Source organism: Lichenostomus cassidix, chromosome 2, assembly GCF_008360975.1.
Source record: "Lichenostomus cassidix isolate B80296 chromosome 2, HeHo_3.0, whole genome shotgun sequence".
In the NCBI taxonomy this organism is placed as follows: domain Eukaryota; kingdom Metazoa; phylum Chordata; class Aves; order Passeriformes; family Meliphagidae; genus Lichenostomus; species Lichenostomus cassidix.
Window position 1 is genome coordinate 41,289,928 of NC_139482.1, and position 18,464 is coordinate 41,308,391.

General features: G+C 40.7%; 1 protein-coding gene across 1 annotated transcript in view; it reads left to right on the forward strand.

Annotated features, from left to right (window-relative positions):
* The first annotated feature begins 336 nt into the window (after window positions 1-336).
* CMTM8 (CKLF like MARVEL transmembrane domain containing 8) overlaps window positions 337-18,464 on the forward strand; it is a 35,664-nt gene continuing 17,536 nt past the window's right edge. The window contains exon 1 of the mRNA XM_085051180.1: window positions 337-650. Within this exon, the coding sequence (XP_084907306.1) occupies window positions 483-650 (168 nt within the window). The 5' untranslated portion in view covers window positions 337-482. The remainder of the gene's footprint in view (window positions 651-18,464) is intronic.

An 18,464-nucleotide genomic window follows, 5' to 3' on the forward strand; every position in this document is an offset into this window, starting at 1 on the left:
CGGCTCCGTCCAGCGTTTGCTGCCCGCGGCTGCAGGGCTGAGAGTCTGCAGGGACGATGACGGCAGGTGCATGGGGCTGGCTCCCCCAAACCCTGCTCGCCCATGGGGCTGTGGCACGGACAACGATGCCTCAGCTTGGCTCCTCGGCTGCACTGGACGCAGACGGGATCGCGAGTGTGTAACAGTGCGGGAGGTCAGGAGAGGTTTTCAGAGGGGACCCGCTTTGGCTCTCCTTCCCTATCGCTGGCGATGCCCCTCACCACCAGCGCGGATCCCCGGGGCAGCGGCGGGAGCGCTGGGCGGTCTCCGGGGCGGGCTGCCCCGCTCCAGACCCGCCTCCCCGCCCGGGGCCAGGCGCCGAGCACCCTCCTCCTCCTGCTCCTGGCCCAGGCAGGGTCTGCCCGCGGCGCCGGGGCCGCACAAAGCGGCGAGCGGCGGTGCCTTCCCGCCGTCCGTCCGGCGGCAGCGGCGCCGCGCCGGCCATGGAGCCGCCCGTGTCGCCTCAGGAGCAGCCGCCGCGCCCGCGATCCCACACGGTCACCACCACCAGCAGCTCCTTCACCGCCAACCTGTCGGCCAGCTCCAGCACCCTCGCCTACGACAGGGAGTTCCTGCGCACCGTGCCGGGGCTCCTCATGGTGACCGAGATCGTGAGTGCCCCGGGGCGGGGGGCGCGGGGGAGCCTCGGCCGGCACAGGGCCCCGCTGGGGAGGGGATTGGGGTGCTCTGTCCCCCAGCGCATCACCCGGGGCTGCGGAGGGTCCCGCAGGGAGCGAGGGGAAAGGACGAGCCCACGGGAGCAAGAGCGGCTCTCGGTGGGGACACAAAGCTCCCGCCTGGACACTATGGACAGCTGGAAAAGCAGCGCGGGGCACACGCGGTCTGCCAGCCTCCCGCACTCTCTGCGGTGTCAGCGCAGCCCGTGGCGGAATGAGCAGTTTGGGCAGACCGGGAACTGGCTTTTGGAGACTTTTCTGTAATCGCATTGGTTGGGTATGCTTTGCACTTTATAGCGCACGAATAGTCGTGATGTGAGAGTTAATTAAGCGTCTTATCTTTATTTCCTAGGTCAATAAAAACCATTTCCTTATGCCCTTAGCGCTTAGATACACCTGTGCAGAGCAGAAGATGAAGTGACACCTTTTGGGTTTGGTGGTTATTTTGGTTTTTGCAGGTAGTTCATAAGGTGTAAACGAACATACAGAGGGCCGGGCAGTGCAGGGTTCTGTCACTTGCCTTAGTGGTAGGTGGTGAGCAACACAGCGCCAGGATCCCTCCACAGGCCTGTGTGTTCTCGCTGTGTTGAGCAACAGATACTCAGCATCTCCTCTTGAAAATTATGTGTTTAATTCCACTCAGCTACACTACTAGTAATTAAGGAACTTAAAGAGCTGGCTGCTCCAACTAAATTTTGAGTTTCCTGTGTGAGGTTTTTGTTGTGTTGATGCTTGGAAGGATTAAGTTATCTGACCACATTCATTTTCAAGGCTTGAAAATATTGTGCTTCACCGGAGCAGTGGAATGGCTGTTGGCTTTGCTGACTTCAAAGTTAAAATAACCAAGCGGAGCTCCAGGCTGATGTGTGGTGTAGGGCTCTGGCAGGAACAGTGCCGTCAGAGAGAGGATGCACATTGAGATGCCAGATTACTGTGCAGACAAATAGTGGTGAGGCTGAGAAGTCAGAGCCTGCAGTCACCTGGTACCTTCTGTGCCAGTGTCCTTGGGAATTCTGTCCATCTTAGGTAGATAAGTGATTGTAGGCTTGTTTTGGCTGTTAAATGCAAGAGGTGCTTCACTGTCAAAGCTGTGGTAGATCTGTGAAAAAAAGAAGTTTTTGAAAGAATAGCTGCTTTCTTTTCCACTCTTTTTCAGTTAGTGAAAAAGAGTGGAACAACAACAACAGAGTTATGTACCTTTCTTGTACTTTATCTGAAGAGTGATCCCGCTGTAGGTTGTTACAGAGGTGCCCAAGGCTTTTCCCAAGCCCTGCTGGAATGTCATATGTTCATCCTGGCTGTGAATACTGGATTAGCTGCACTCACATTGAACTGTATGGCCACAGGGCATGGACATGCTCTTGCTTACTCTTTGTTGGAAGTGTGCTTTCTAGTTTGTGTTGACAGGTGTTGGTTGGTATGCAGCTTACCTTTCTAAATAGAGATGATGCTTTTTAGGGGGATTTAGTTTCCTCTCAGCCATTCCTAATTCCTGGGATAATTATAAAATGTAAAGATGAGCAGTCCTGGCCAACTCAAAAGAGTCTTTAATGTATATTAACTTTTATTGGTTTGTGATGATGTATTTGAGAGAACAGGGTGCAGTTCTGATATGAAGGTGAAAGCAGGTCCTACAGAAGAACAGTATTGATAGATAGTGCCTTTAAGGAAATACTTCTAGTTCTTAACTCCACTTATTTTAAAGTAGCTAGAGTAGCTGTTCTTCTCTGAAATTAAAGAAAAACATATTAGGGAAGACCTCGATATGGAATTAACTGAAACAACCCCAGTTACTAAAATCAAATAGTGAGTTTATATGTATGTGTGTATGTATGTGTATGTATATATATATTTGGCATTGAGTTTTGGTCAAACATTTTCCACCAGTTCTGTATGTTTGGGTTTTTTTCTGAGAGAAAATGTGCTTTAACAGAGCATGACTAGAGATCACAAGATCTCTATTTCAAAATTTGCTGTGCTTATTGAACAGTATTGGAGTTGTGTGCCCTGAATCAGCCTGTTCTGATTGTCTTGCCTCACTTGCACAGATTGACCCTTCAGGATATTGCGGACACTCAGTAGAGAGTACCAGCTCAGAACATGATCCTTCTGCTAAGGATTTACAAACCTGTAAATAAAACCAGCTCATATATGCATGAAATTCAGTCTCAGGAGTTTGCAACCTGGTAGATCTTCTCTAGTCTGAGAACTGAGCTCTAAAGCTCTGAAGCTGCTGTGGTAGGAGCATCCCTTTGCTTCTGGTGCCCCTGCTCTGGGATACCTGTGATATGGACAGGGAAGAGGACCATTTTTAGTGTTATCTGCTATCAGTGCAGCTTCTCATCTGCCAGATCCCATGTCCATGTTAAAGCTGAGCTAGGGGTGTTAAACAATCATGCTAAATGTTCTGAGAGTTTGCACTGTGGGGCTGCATAAATATTTGATTATTGCTGCTGTCAGTCAGTGATGTGCATGCAGCAAGAGGGGCACAATCTATGTCTCCTGGCTCTGAAACTGGAGCTCTCTGTGTAGGCAGCAGGCAAATCTGTGTTATTCTTTTACCAAAGACAATGGAAAAGCAGAAAGTTACCACATAAATTAAATATTCCAGCCCCTTAAATGAAGGATATTGATCAGGTTTTGCTCCCACTTCCCTAACTTACATACTGTGAAGATGAATTAAGTGCTCTGTGAATTTCCATGTGTGCTAGTCACCAGCCTACATCTGCACTGAGACTGTGGTTTAATGGCACAGTAAATTCAGCTTAACAGCTCCTACTAAGAGATTCTTTGTAGTGCTTCTAAGCACTGGTCTGCTATTAACTCAGTCTGCTGTTTCAAATTTGTTCAAAATGAGTTAGCTTTATAAAGACAGATTTAATGATGGATCAGGTCTTATCTGTCCTTTATGTAGCTGCTTTAGAGCCTGTGTAAATGTGGGATGAGGCTGACTGTGCATATTCAGCAGTAATAGAGTTATGTACTCAAACCTGGTTCAGCTTAATTCTTGTAATGCCTTTTGGTCTAGCACTGCACACACCTAGCATGAATGAACACAGAAATGCAGCCTGAAGTGTGGGCTAAATTACCTGGTGCTGACAGATTTCCATTGCCTTTGACATCTGCCTCCGTGACCAAAGCAGGTGCAAGGTTTCCTGCCACTCTCTTGCAAAGAACTGAGGTCAGTTTATTTCAGTGGAAAGAGCCAAATAGAAAATGCCACTGGGCTTCTGAGAGGCCTTTGGAAACTGGCATAAAACACAAATTTGGTGCATGGAAGCCTTTCCAAAGTACTTATATACAGAAGTAGTGGTGCTTGCTGGACAGGGCAGGGTCTTCTGACTCTGGAAACTTGGATTTACTGGCCTTAGTTGGCCATTGACTATTGCAAATTAATTTTTCTGCATCTCTCTAACTTCTCAGCATGTCTTACCTGTTCAAGGAATATGTGTACTAATATTTGTAAGGCACACTGAGATCCATTGGTGAAAAGTAGTATAGAAGATGTAAGTGGTGTTACAGAAAGTCTTTGAATGAGAAAATGAGATGCCAATCACCTGGGTTGACACTGAAGTAAAAATACATAATATAAAATAATTGATACTGATTCCTACAGTGTAGCACCACCAGTCCCCCTGAGGATTTACAGTTTCGAAAGGAGCAAGTATAGCGATTTCTAGAGATGTCTTTTGAGTGTTTCTTTTCTGTAAAATGATGGCCCAGAAAAGCTACGTTTATCTTCCTGGGACTTTTATGGCCAAGAAAAATGATGGCTAGCGATACCTTCTCAGAGCTTTAAATCAGCTTCTCAAGTCAAGCATTATGGATCACTTTGGGGAAGTGGAGAGTTTTGTGGTTGCTATGGATGTAATTATAAAAATATGTACTTTCTAGCAGGATAACATTGATCTCTTCAGATTATTGCTTCACACAAGTGTGTTGCTAGATGCAGTCTCTTGTAACTTGCACTACTAATTTTAAGGCTTGTGATGCCTATTTGATCTTGACAAAAAACAAATACTTACATAGCTTGGAAAAGTTTAGAAGGTTGTTATGCTGCTGCTGCACGTGAGATCATGTGATGGTGTAAATTTTAGTAAATTGTAGTTACAGTTGCATTTCTTTATGCTATTCTATGCACATTATTCTTTGAAATGCCCAGAATAAGATAGATACTTGAAATAGAAGCCCGATAGGAAGTTATTTACTTTGTTAGCACCACATAACATTGTGGTTCAAATTTATGTTTCTAGACACTAAAAATAATTTTTATTATGGTTTCATTATCCTTCTTCAAATGTTATACCTTTGAAAGTTTAATTCATAAAGGAAATATTGTTGAATTTGTTTATTCTAGTATACTGGTGAGCCTCAGAATATTAAATAGGTATTGAAAGTTATGTCAGATCTAAGATATTGAGGTTACTAAAACCAGAACAACTGGATATGGGGAGTAGGCTTTTCACTTTTTTTTTTTTTGTCCTAAGAGATTCATCAAACTCACCTAGAGATATTACATTTTTTATTTAAGTTAGTAATAAAATTATATAAATGTTAAGAAAAACAGAAGTAATACGGGGGATGATCTACTGTGAAAAAGCTAAAAGGTAAAAATTGTACTTAAAATTTTTAAGTACATTTCTTATGTACTTCATGCATTTATATTTTCTTTTAGTCTGATGCCCTCTGTGACTGCAGCTCAAAGGTTTGTGTATAGATACCATCATCCTCCTGCCCTCCCATTTCTTGGAAGAGCCCTCAGAAGCATGGAGGGAGTTCCATAAAGCCCCTTTCCTCACCTGAGTAGCAGCACAGCTTTCTCTTCTTTCAGGAACAGTAGAGATTTTTTTCTTATAATGCAATTTTTACTCCAGTCATAGTGTGTCTGCTTGCAAGTAGTTGACAGCACTGAGCTACCTCCTCACATGTTGAACAAATGCTTTGCCTAGAGGGGATGTACACAAGCACAATCTTAAAATTATTCCCTTTGAATTACTGAATGGAAAAAAACAAATCCTGTAGTGACTAGTCAGTCACTTTATCCAGGAGCTTCATGTTCCTATGCATGAATAAGAAAACATACAATAGAAGTTCTCAGCTCTCTCCTTTGCTCATGATCAGACAAAACTGTCGCTGAAGTCAGGTTTCAGTGCTGCCTTTTTAAGTGCTGTTGTTCCACTGCTAACCCTTAGCTGTCCTTACGATAGTGAATACACACACATCTGTATGATTTCTACCTTCCTGTAGGATAATATAGTTATTTAAAGTTCTGTTTCCTTTAAGGTCTTTGGTTTCCTAGACAAGATCAGGGTGTTTCCTTGGGAAGAGAGAACTGCTTAGGGGACACAAGAAAACAGAACCTTTGGAATGTGCTCCAAGTGATGATAGAAACAGTGTGAGGGCTGACGTGGTAGGAGGGTAAAAATGCCTCTTAAACTGAATGAAGTTATTCTACCAAAGGTCAAAAATGCAAAATATTCTCAATACGTCAGAGTTAAGGTAGAACATGTATGAAATGTTATTATCTCTTCATGAGAAGAATGCTTTAAAGTCATACTTAAACATCTACGTTGTTCTTGGGTGTATAGTGAATATAATATAAATCCTTCTCTCTGACCCCCATCAAAACTATAGAAATTTTTTTTGGTACCTGCAAAAATTCTTATGTGCATGAACCTAATTTTAAATAATTTTTTTGGGCTTCAGTGGCCTGTGTTTGTATGATGGTGGAATGTGCACTCCTCCCATTGTTCCTAATGGAACAGGCAGAGCTTCCTAGGTGCTGAGCTTTAGCATGATGCTGTGGCTGGGTGTGAGTCCTGAGGGTAAATGCTGAGGCTAAAATTGTCATGGTCTGAGGACAAAGGTCGATGATATAGTTGCAAAGAGACTGTGACTGCATCCCTGAAAATTGCCGTTTTCCAAGTATGCCAAGGGAGTCCCTGGGTCATTGTACTATGGGAACTCACTTGTTTGTGAAGACAGTGGTATTGCCAGATACCTGGTGAAGATAACTGAAAATTATGGAGACACCTGATGGTGCATTTTGTCCTAAAATTAATTCAGATCCTGGACTTGTCTGCATCCATTTTCTTTGTGGTTGTTGGTTTATTGTTTGCTTCGGGGTTTTTTTTTTTTCCTCCCATTGTGTTATATTCTTTTTTTCTCTTTCTGCACTGGCATTCCTGCTTTCTATTTGGAATTATTTATTACACACTATTAAGACCTAAGATTAGAGAATCTTGAAGTAGTGTGTGCCTATCTGAAAAAAACTGGTTTTGATGCAGTGTATGATGAAGCGTTTTATTTGTTGGCAGTGTAGTAAGAATGTGAGCAGGAAAAGGAGGCAGAAAAGAGTTGTCTGTGGCTCACACACAATTCTTGCAAAACCATTAATGGCCCCCAGGTTCCTGAGTCTATTAACAAATACTATTAACAATACAAAATTTATTTACAATTTTATTGTAAATAAAATTAACAATACTGAGTCTATTAACAAAGTACTGCTTCTACAGGAAGACCAGCTGCCTTTCACTCCCTGCCCACAGGAGCACTCCTGTGTACCTGGGGAGCCTGCTGATGTGTCTGCTCTGTTCCATGCTCTGAACCAAATGTGTAGCAGGGTTAGAGCAGCAGTGGCTCAAAGATTCTTCTTTAAAATGGACTTCTCAAAACCCCAGAAAAATTCTCCTGGGGACTGTGAACCCTTCAGAATGGGAAGTGTAGAGGGAATTATGACATGTTGTTCTTGTTTGTTGATTGCCTTCTCATTCAGACTACTGTTCTTTCCTGTTCTCTCCTGGGAATAATGGTGCCATATATTTCGTTTCCAATGGTCCTGCATATATATATATATATATATATATATGTATATGGTTTTTAGCTTCATTTTATTTCAGATAAGTTGCATACTGTATTGTGTGTTATTTCTGCACTTTTCTCCCTTTGAATTCCAGAAAAACAGTAGAAAGTGTGTCCTTGAAGAGAGGACCGAGCCTTTTTTTTTTCCCTAGGGTCAAATAGCAAATAGATTTTAGCATCCATTGGGCCTTTGTCAAGGTCAGTTCTTTTCCTGTAGCCTGAGCTTCCCATGGAAGCTGCTGGCAGTACTTCACCTGCCTCTGAAAGGACCAGATTAGGTATAAGGCTCTTAAAACTCCAGTGAGGGAGGGACTGAATAAGGAAAGAATCAAGTCACTGCTTTCAGTGACAGCTGGGTCTGGTCCAAAGAAAATTTGGTGTTAGGCTTATGTTAATGAACTTAAAGAGGCTGAGCTCTTGGTTCTACATGCATTAACATTGTATTCACGCTTTGCCAGACCACTGAACAGAACAGACTTGGATCAGTCCTGGGTGTGTCCTGCATTTTTGCCAAGAGAGCACAAGACTAAGTGTTTACACTGACCCTTTTTTGCAAGGTATGGGTGTGCAGATGACAGTGATGCAACTACAGGTTTGCTGAGAGAAAAATCTTCAAAGCAAAACAAAACCAGTTTCAACAAATTGGTATTGTTAGAGGCACGCTGTTTGAGCAGTTTGTTCTGGGCAGCCACAGTGTTTCGGGTCTGATTTGAGATGTGCTAAACTCAGATTTTGTAGTACTGAGACAAACTAAGTAAGCATGGTAATAGTCAGTAAGGTGTCAGTCTCTGGATATATCATAATCTAGTTACGAAGAATAAATAAATTGGAAATATCCTAAGTAGGACCCTGGAAAGAGGCCATGTGGGAAAAGCAGCCTCTCTGATCATGCTTTGGTAATTGTCTCTTGTGGTAAACTGGTAATATAATGTGCACAGCTTGAAAGGAAATCTGTCAAGAACTTCTGCTTCATACTTGAAAATAAGACTGGTTTGTGTCATCAGTTTTAAATGTGACTGCTAAGTCCAGGTCTGGATTTAAATATATTCAAGGTGACACTGTTTTTGCATAAATTCATTTATTTAGCCTGGAAGTGATACAGCTGCTAACACACTCCCCCCCTTTTTTTAATCCCCTTTTTTTCCCTTTTTTTTGTTCCCTGTATATGTGTATAGTGATTACATGAAAGAGTCCCTTCAATGTATATTTTAGTATGTTTTCTACATTCAATAGTAATGCTATTCTGAAGGCTTCAGCTTCTATGGTAGGTAAGAGCCGAATGGGGCAGCACAGTTTTGAGATAAGTATGAGGAACTGCAGGTGAAGTTTAAAAAGAGATGCAGTATTTGAGGCAGGAATTAAGTACTGGGGGACAGGTGAAAAAAAAGCTTCTAACAAAAGGAAAACCTCTACAATGTGTCTTTAAAATGACACTTCAACTGATAACATCAGCTTTGGTTGTGTCCCACCAGAGACAGCCTCAGTAGCACAGACTGACAAGAGTCAGGTGAGGAGAAGGTGAGTCCTTGGTGGATGCCTGTTGCTACTACTGTAGGTTGGAAAGCATAAATAAATGCACAATTGTCCTTTACAGGCTCAGGCCACAACTGTAATATATGCTGGGGAGGGTGGCACAATAACTCAATCCTTAGTGGGGGAAAATACACCAAAAAAAGTCAGCATTTGAATTGATTTGGTTGTAGTTTAATTTGTAAACTGTGATATACCTTGCTACCAGTAACCCTGTGTGCTGTTCCAAAGAGCTTGCATGTGTATAGGCATTTAATAAACAATAAAAAAACATTATTATGTTTTTAAGGCCTTGGAAATTAAGAAGCATCAAAATTATTTTCACCCTGGCAGTGTTGGTTCAATGCGTGCAGATACTGGAATCCAGTCAAAACCTGGTTGATCATGTTATTTTTGACAAGAAACTTCTGTCATGGTCATTGCACAGAAGAGTTTTTCTGGGCATGACTGGGATATTGTGCACACAGCATTGGAGGAAGTCATGTCACAAGTAAGGAAAGCGATTATTCAAAGACAGAGGATGGTCTCCTGGCTAATTGTTTCCTTGGAAAACTTGATTTTTATCTTCTGCTTGCACCACAACATTCCTGTGGGATGCTAGACAAGGCAAGTAAGCCCTGCACTTCATTGTGTTCACACTACTCCTTGTTTTTTGGATCCCCAACTTCAGGTCTGAGTTGCAGAAAAAACAGTTATTCTCAAATGTGTCTGAAAGTCAGTAAGAGCTATGTTCTAAAGATGCAAAATGCAGTGCCATATTTAACACTGTGGGAAAAGAGTTTTCCAGAACTTTGGCAATAATTGGCTTTTGACCTTAATTTTAGTGCACTGTCTAAAATTGAGCTACCATACTACTCTGTCTCACAGAGATGTGTTTAATAGTTTATTGATCAACTTGTGGGAGAATTCAAGTAACACAGTATTTTTAAAGAGCCCAAGCAGATGCAAAGCTCTGAGTTGCAGGTCTCCAGGCCACACAAATAAACAGGCAGAGGGCAAAACAGGGGAAGGCATTAGTTCTTAAGGAGGCTTTCCCTTCTGTTGCTGCACACAGATAGTTGTATGGAGAAGGGGAAGGTCTGTGGTCAGGTAATTATAGACTATACCATAATGTACACTTAACTAAGAATAGAATTAAGATGTGTGAAGAACTCATTTCTGGCAGTGTTGCATTCATAGCTGCAAGTATTTCACCATGTTTGTGTCTGTCTCTCTCTTGTCCACTCTTCTGCCTCTGTCCCAAGTCCTAATTTTCTAGCTCTTCTGTGGTGGGTTTGGTTTTGGTGTGTCCCCACCTCATTTCTTCAAACCTTCTTGTCCAGCAGCTCAGGGCAACTTGCTGAAGGCCTGCTGTGCATGATTTTCATCTGCTCTTCTTCATATTTGACAGAGAAAATCAACACAGAAAATGCAGCTCCTACACTGAGAATTTGGCAAAATGTTTTTTTAAGAGAGGAGGTGATGGGCAACTGAAAGCACAAGCTCTTCTCAATATGAGACACCCATCTTTAATGGTTTCATAAAGGTTTAGGTGCACAAAACCATGAAGAATACCATAGTATTTTAGAACAGTATTAGAAATACTGATAGAGATACAGTGATTTAGGAGGTTGTTGGTGAATATTGTGACATGTTTGGTTCTTGCATTCTGGAAAAATGCGACTTTTTTAAAACAAAAGGCATAAAGTTGGCTGGACAGAACTAGATTTTTTGAGACCTATCACAATCCCATGGTGACCTCAATCAAAAATTTTTAGGAAAAGGCTGAAAAACTCTTCAATATGAGAGGTTCCGAGTGCATGGAAAAGCAAGATCTCAGTTGGAATTTCTGACTGATGCTTCAAAGCCTCTCTGTGTGCATAAGCCATGTTCATTGGACTGTGCAATACAGTCAAAACAGTTATTGTGGATTGCCAGTTGACCTCCAAACTGAAAATATTTCCCCTTCCCTCTGCTGTTACTAAGATATAGCACAGTACAAATCAATATATTAATTAGTGTTCTTTTTATTTCTCCTAATGCGTGGGAATGAGCTCAGATGCCAAGTAAAATTCATACTTGACAGCAAGACAGCTGTCATTGGGAAACTACAATATTTAGTTTTGGAAAACCACAATCCTTATTTTACTCTTTTGAGTACATGCTTATATTGCTGGGACTTAGCTTTAAAAGGCAGTGTGCAGATGGCTTCTGTTGGGGTGTGTTTTCTGTTTGAAATATGAGCAACTATGTGAAGATGTAAAAAACGAATCTTGAACGTACAACACAGGCCTGTGGAACTGTAATTGAATGCTGAAACTTGCCATGAGTGGAACAACGACAAACAGCTTATATGTAACTAGGTACAATTTCATTGTTCCATTTGGTATGTTGAAAGGGTTTTCTCTGTTTAACTTCTCAGCAAAAATGGTAGGAATCTTAGCCAGGAGAATGAGGTTTCCAAGCAGTTTTTTCAAACTGGGGATTTCTTCCTAGACTTTGGCAATCATGAAACGTGACCAGACGCTTGTACAAAGAACTTGACATTCTCTCTATGCAGTAACAGACAACTATCTAGCAAATGTTTGCCTGAAGTAAGCAAGTCAAGATAATGTGTTAAAGGTGAGATGGGGTCTCTTGTAACGGGTTTTACTAGCTCAAGTTAAAATTAAACTGAGTGCACAGTGATAAATGAGAAGGAATTCTCTAAGCTTGGTTACATCTAATTTTCAGTCTTATTAAGCTGTACAGTGGAAGGCTAGTCTTGGGTGGAAAAAAAGAAAAAAACAGAAACCAAACAAAAAAAAATCCCCCTCCCGCCAAAAAACCTCCCAAAAAACTCCAACCCACTCTAAACTATGCCTGAAGTAATTTTCACTCTAAAAACCGAGCTTCATTTCTAAATGCCTCTTCAGCGTGAAAAAAAGATGGTGGAGAAGTGTATTTAAAAAGAACACTTAAATTTGACTTTCATTGGTTGCTGTTTCTGTAGATTTCAGATTACATAGACAATGTACACAAGCAAGAAGATGACCCTGAGAAACTGGTACAAATAGAGTCCGGATGAGTTGATGGGAACAAAACTAGATTAAGATCTAATGTACACAAACAATATTGTTATGAAAAGAAGGTTATAAAGAATCAGTTCTTGATGCTATTAAAACCTGTTGTGAATTTCCCATTGACTTCAGTCATCCTGACATATCTGCACATGAAATGAAAAGCACATGAAAGCCAACCTACCGTGCAGTCTGTAGGCTCTAATCAGTGCTGGCATTGTTTGTCAGACTCTTAAAGGCCAGCAGCTCCTTTCCGATAGTCGTTTCCTATCCACTTGTTAGCCTTTGGTAAAGGGCGGCTCTGTTGTTGCTTCCGCTCGGCACTGAAGAAAAGGGTATGCCCAGAAACTTTCCCCACTGGTTTCTTCTGCCAGTGCCACATATTAGTCTGATAAAAGAGATCACCTTCCTTGAGACATTTCCTCTGCAATACCCCTGCGTGGAGCACTTGCTGTCAAATTAGATTTGGATTAGGAGGAGCCTAATTAACATTTTTTGCCATTTTTTTTGTAGACCTGTTGTGCTAAAATTGACTTTAGGAAAGTAGAAGGCACACTTAACCCACTTGGTACCAGGATTACCCCAAAAATTCCTAAAAACCCTGTCATGCTACCTGTTCCATGCACACAGTTTCTCTGTCTTGAACAGTTTAGCTGATTAGATGATGAAAGGGGAAGCTTTTCAGATCCATTGTTTGGACATGCTCTTTTATAATACAATTGTCTAATTTATGTATTTCTTTAAAGCTTCCTATAGTCATGTATCCCACAGTACCAGGAGATACCTTATTCTGTGATGAAACGCTGGTCGTTTTGTTACATCCACATTGCCAAAATATCGTGATTCTATTAAATCTATGTGTCAAAACAGTTCAACATCACAAATATTAATCTAAGTGTGTTTATTCAGTACAACAAATGGGTTTGTCCTGCCTTATCACTGGATTATCAAACGATATATGCCTTTTCCTGTATCAAAGACAAATTGCTACGTGTGCTCTGCTCTTCTTTTTCCATTTGTGTGAACTAGCAAAGCTCCCAGCTTGTGGTGTCTTTCAGCGCCCTAATTCCTTTTTGGTTTCTTGGTTTTATGTGCTAAGACCTATAATATTGTTGGCAGTAGGAGATTACATTACGTGCCTCTGTGTTTGTGCCTTGTGTTTGTGCATCATAATGGGCTGAGTTTTCAGTGTGTGTGGATGTGGGTATTTTGATATAGCAATAATTTATAGCTTGAAGAAGGAGGTACATGCAAAGTACTGCTTTTTAGTCACTGTATATATGTATATTGTTTTTAAGTTATTTAAAGAATTTTCCCTTTTTTTATTTGAAACTAGTAATATCAGGCTTTGCAGGGAAAATGTGCTGAGTGTCTCTGACTGCACACAGACCATTTGAACAAAAAGCTGTCATGTCATTATACAGGCTTTCCCATCCCCCCTCAGTGGGAAAGCAGGAACTTCTGAGGGGGCAGTTAATAGTTTAAATACTCAACAAAGAGCACTTGAACAAAAGGCTGGTAACACCTCTTTATTGTGTCTGCACTATTGTCATTCTAGGAAAGAAAATCTTGTGCAGAAGAAAGCTGTGATCCAAATCTGAGGAAATTGAAAGGGGAAAAGGTGTGGAAGTTAGTCAAGTAAATATAATTTAGTTGGTTGTGTATATTGAGATGGTATAATATAAACAGCATTACAGGAAAAGGCTTGGGCTTTTCTTAAGAACTATTTGGGTGGGAAGGGAAACCTGTAAACTTTCATAGTGATATGGAGGCTTTTTATTCAAAAAGCTTTTGTGCAGTCAAAGGTATTTAGTATGTTTTTCCCCCAAAGCAGAGCAAACCCTCACTCAGCCTGTAAACCCTCAGCAACTTGGCTGTTGCTAGCCTACCTAGAGCTCTCCTCCTCCGTAACCTTGGTGTGTGTGCTGCATCACTTGCTGCTCATAAATCTGAGCTCAGATGCAGACAGCCTTCGGCAAAGCCAGTTGCTGCATTTTTGGATATTGGTACTGCCAGCTGCCTGCAGCACCCCAGCAGCTGACCCAGTCACAGCTCTCCTCACCTCAAGCCGTGATGAGCTGTGACCTGAGCTCTACAGAAGCAGTTGACTCGTAAACTGTTGCAAATTTGGTGGTGGAGTCTGACAAGGTGACTGCCCTCCATTTATCTGCCTTTCTCATCAGCCAGTGGTCGATGCTGTAGTAGCCTTGACCTCCCTTCTCCCAGCTTAGGCTGTGCCTGTGATGAGACTGTGCCCTGAGACAGAGCTGGTGTGCTCACTTGGCTTCTGTAGTGTAGGGATGGGCAGAGGCTGGATGGCAAAATCCATCTGGCTGGATGGGATGGAGAGCAAGCAGTGCCATCTCAGTCAGTCCAGTAGTTTGATCTTGTGCTGAGATTTCCCCGAAGCTTAGGACAAAATTCTAGCCTGGGCTAGGACTGTGGGCACACTTTGCTAGGTGTATTTTGGGGTTGTACCAGCTTTCAGTCTTAACAGCATGCTTGTCTCCTAGAGGCAACTGGTATGCTGACAGAGGAGCTAGGAGAATTCCTTCTGGCTGGAAAATACCTTTCCACTAAGAGGTGTAATTGCTCTGAGCACTCAGGCATGCGAGATTCAGTAATCCATAGTAATCCATGTAGTTTGTGGCCATTCTGACATCTGTGAACTGTATTAGAAAATCAGATTTAGAGGAGAAATGTAATAAAAAATGCTTGAAAACCCAAAATATATTAGCTATATTGTGGGGACAGTGAAGCATGAGTGCATGCAGTGAGAGCAGCACTGTGTTTATGCATTACAGGAGGCAAATACAGAAGTTCTGGTTTCAGGCTGAAAGCTCTTAAAGGCAGACAGCTGACAAGGTCTCCATGCCTTGCTGTTCACTGCAGTTCACATTCTAGCGTGTGGTGATACCACAAACCAGTGATTTGTTTACCTCAAATATACTGAACATTAGAATGCAGTAATTGAGGAGCAGCTTTGTCTGCAGTCACCCTTGCAGGGCAGCAACCTCTGGCACAAAAGCAGAGCAAACATCTGAGGGACATTAAATCATTTCTGCTCACTTGTTTAAATCTGGATAAGCCAATGGGTTGAGGGTTTTGTTTTTTTTTTAATTGATTAGAAGCTTTTTTTCTTGCACTAGAAAGCTGACATTTGTCACCAGTTGTTCTGTTCTTTGTTTATACAAGGCCCATTGAAGCAGTTGGAGAACATTACACTCTGCCTCACACACAGGCATATATACTTAATTTATGACTTTGGTAGTTTGAATTTCGAGTGTCAGGTATCCCACAGACCTTTTTACTTTGTTCTTTTATGCTGCATGCACTGCTTGAGTATTTATTATGGAGAGCATACAGGCTTTGGAACTTTCAGGCTTGTGGGCTTTTTTCTTCAGAACCTCAAAAATAAAGTTATGGAGCTCAAGAAAAAGGAGTTTGCTAAAAGCATAACTGATCTGCTGAGTTCCTTTACTTGCTTGGCCAAATAATTTTTTTTATTTGGCATTTATAGTTTCACTTGCATGTAATTCTTCATCGTAAAGTTGCTTTAGTGCCCTAAGCATCTCTGCAAAGCATTAAGTGTGGAACAGTGGTAACAAGTCTTAAAAAGGCCTCTGTTGAAAACTTAGTTCTGGACTTGTTCTTGATTCCTTCAAAGAAAACTCTTTCTACTACTACCATAAAAAGAATAAAGAAAAAGACATAACAGAATAAAAAAACCTAATTTAGCTTGTCGCCAGGAGCAATGTTAGTATTTGTGATTCTCTCTTGTTCAGTTGTGTCTTGTCAACAATTTTGAATATGGCTCTTAGTTCAAAGTTATCTTTGATATATTGGTGACAGATGGAAATTTTAGAAAAGGATATGACTGGAAACTGACTTCAGAGAAATTCAGATGAGAAGTAGGGCTGGGGTTTTTCAGCAACGAGAGCAGTAGACATTATGGCCGCTTATTTAGAGTCAAGATGAATTTTATCATTGCAATGTCTATGCCAGGGTGTCATCTCTTTCCAAAAAGCCTGTTGTAGGTTGAAATCTTTACACCATTGGCAACATGGCCAAAATGGTCCTTTCTGACAGTGAAGTTTCTGAACACAAATGCCTCCAGAACAGCATTTGCAAGTGTTAAATATTTATAGGCATGCAGTTCTTCTGTGTTGTTAATGCAAAGTGTATTCAGGAAAGAAAGCAATTTTGCCAGTGAAGGAAAAAGATTTTTCATTGAGGTGCTTCTACAGCATGGGTATCTGTCTTTGTAAAATCCTTAAGTTTTACCTAAAAATGCGAATAATAGTCTTAAGGTTTGGATTATTATACCTGGGACTCAATATAGAAGTAAGTATATATTGTATACAAGTATATATTGTATATAATATATACTTGTATATAATATATACTATGTAAAAATGTGAATAATAGTCCTAAGGTTTGGATTATTATACCTGGGACTCAATATAGAAGTAAGTATATATATATACAAGTATATATTGTATAAGAGGTACAATAATCTTCTAAATAGGCAGACAACAACAGATCTGAATGCAGACTTACTTTCTCATCTCTTTATTATCTTATTTCCTCCTCTGTTTGTCAGGAAAGGGGAACTGTTTCAACTTTTGATGACTAGAAGATTCTGTCTCACAGCAAGAAAAAAATCTGTATTCTACAAAATTAATTTTTGTGGTTTTCAGCTGTGGAAATTAAAAGATAGTTTCATTCTAAAGTTGTTTCTTTTTGAATGAGCAGTTAAGGGTTTCCTCCTGTTTAAACGGATACAGAATGCAGCAATAAATTTCCATAGCAGATACTCCCTTTGAATTTTCCATTGCATCATATCTGGCTTTATGACTGTGTATCTTAACTATAGGGCAAAATAAAAGTTATTCCCAAAGAAGTAATAAGCTTCCTATTTTAATGTAGCAGCTAAGACTTGTGAAACAATGCTAAGTGCCCGCTAATTATAGGCATCTCTATTTACATGGCCTAACAGGAAGATGAAGATGTAAAAATAGCAACAAAGAGCCAGTGACATTATTAATAAAGCAGCTGTATACAGCATTGTTCTCTTGAAGAACGTAGACACCATTTAAACAAAGTGAACTACATAAATAATCAGTCATAATTCATAAGTAATCATTGTTAGGAATTCTCTTTTAAAAATAGTTCACTTTATTAATGTACAAATTATGGCAAAATTACTTTTTTTCTTCAGATGCCTGTATTTCACATGCACCAAACATTAAAAGTAGCTTAGACAAATCACTGTCATTTATTGAGAAGCTGGTATTTTTCTACCCTTGGGAACTATATCTCTTCAGGGAAGATGGGAGGAAGGAAGATAGAGTGCTACAAAACTTCTTTCAAAGGTAAAGTTTGTATGTAGATAGAAGAGGCAATATCAAGGTTGAGGAAGACTTTTCACATATATGATTTTGTTAGAACAAAAGGACAAATCCTTCCTGCTGTCATGCTCCATTAAGAAACAGTAGTAGTTGTAGTAATAAAAAAAATGGTAAATAGCCACATGGGGAAGACACATTCAGACAGACACAAATTTCCCTGTATCTTTTGAACTCAGAATCTGCTTCTGCCCTTTTCCAGTTTAGATAATAAAAGAAAATGAGATTACAGGTAGTTAGAGATTACTGCATTATTTTTCTAGTTTTTCTGTACAAGGACAATCAATTCCTCACAATGCACTTCCCAAAAGCAAGAAACAAACATTGTATTCAGTGAATGCAGCAGGTTAAGCCTGCACATTCAATTTGTATTGTGCTTTATAAAGGAGAAATAGTATTAAGAACTCAAGGGCTATACTGTGGTCTTCTCCTCCAGAAGTAAGCCTCTACTACTCAGCTTGAAAGCCTATGGTCCTGCTCAGAAAAACTCCCATGTGTTTGTGAATCAGTCACTACATTTGAGTAAAGGAAAAGGAGTATGTTAAGCTTGTCTGCCCTACCCAAGCTCCTGAGCTAGAAGGGGGCAGACCCTATCCAAGAGTTAAAGTGCAGCTGCACTCTGGAAGCCCTGTCTTGAGAAGAGAAATGAAATTCATCATCAACCAACATTCTTGGTGAGTGTGAGGAAGCTTCTTCCTTTGTCCAGATCTCAGCTTCAAGTCTCAAAACAAGAATTCAAAAATCTGAACATAATTTTATTTTATGAAGATCTAAAATTTAAATTGGTGTTATTACATATGCATACAATACAGCTGGTATGGTATTAATGTGGTGATAGGTCTCCTCACAAATCAACTCAATGAATTGCCCCTGCGTATCTTGTGGGTCACATAGGATTTATTTTTAATTCT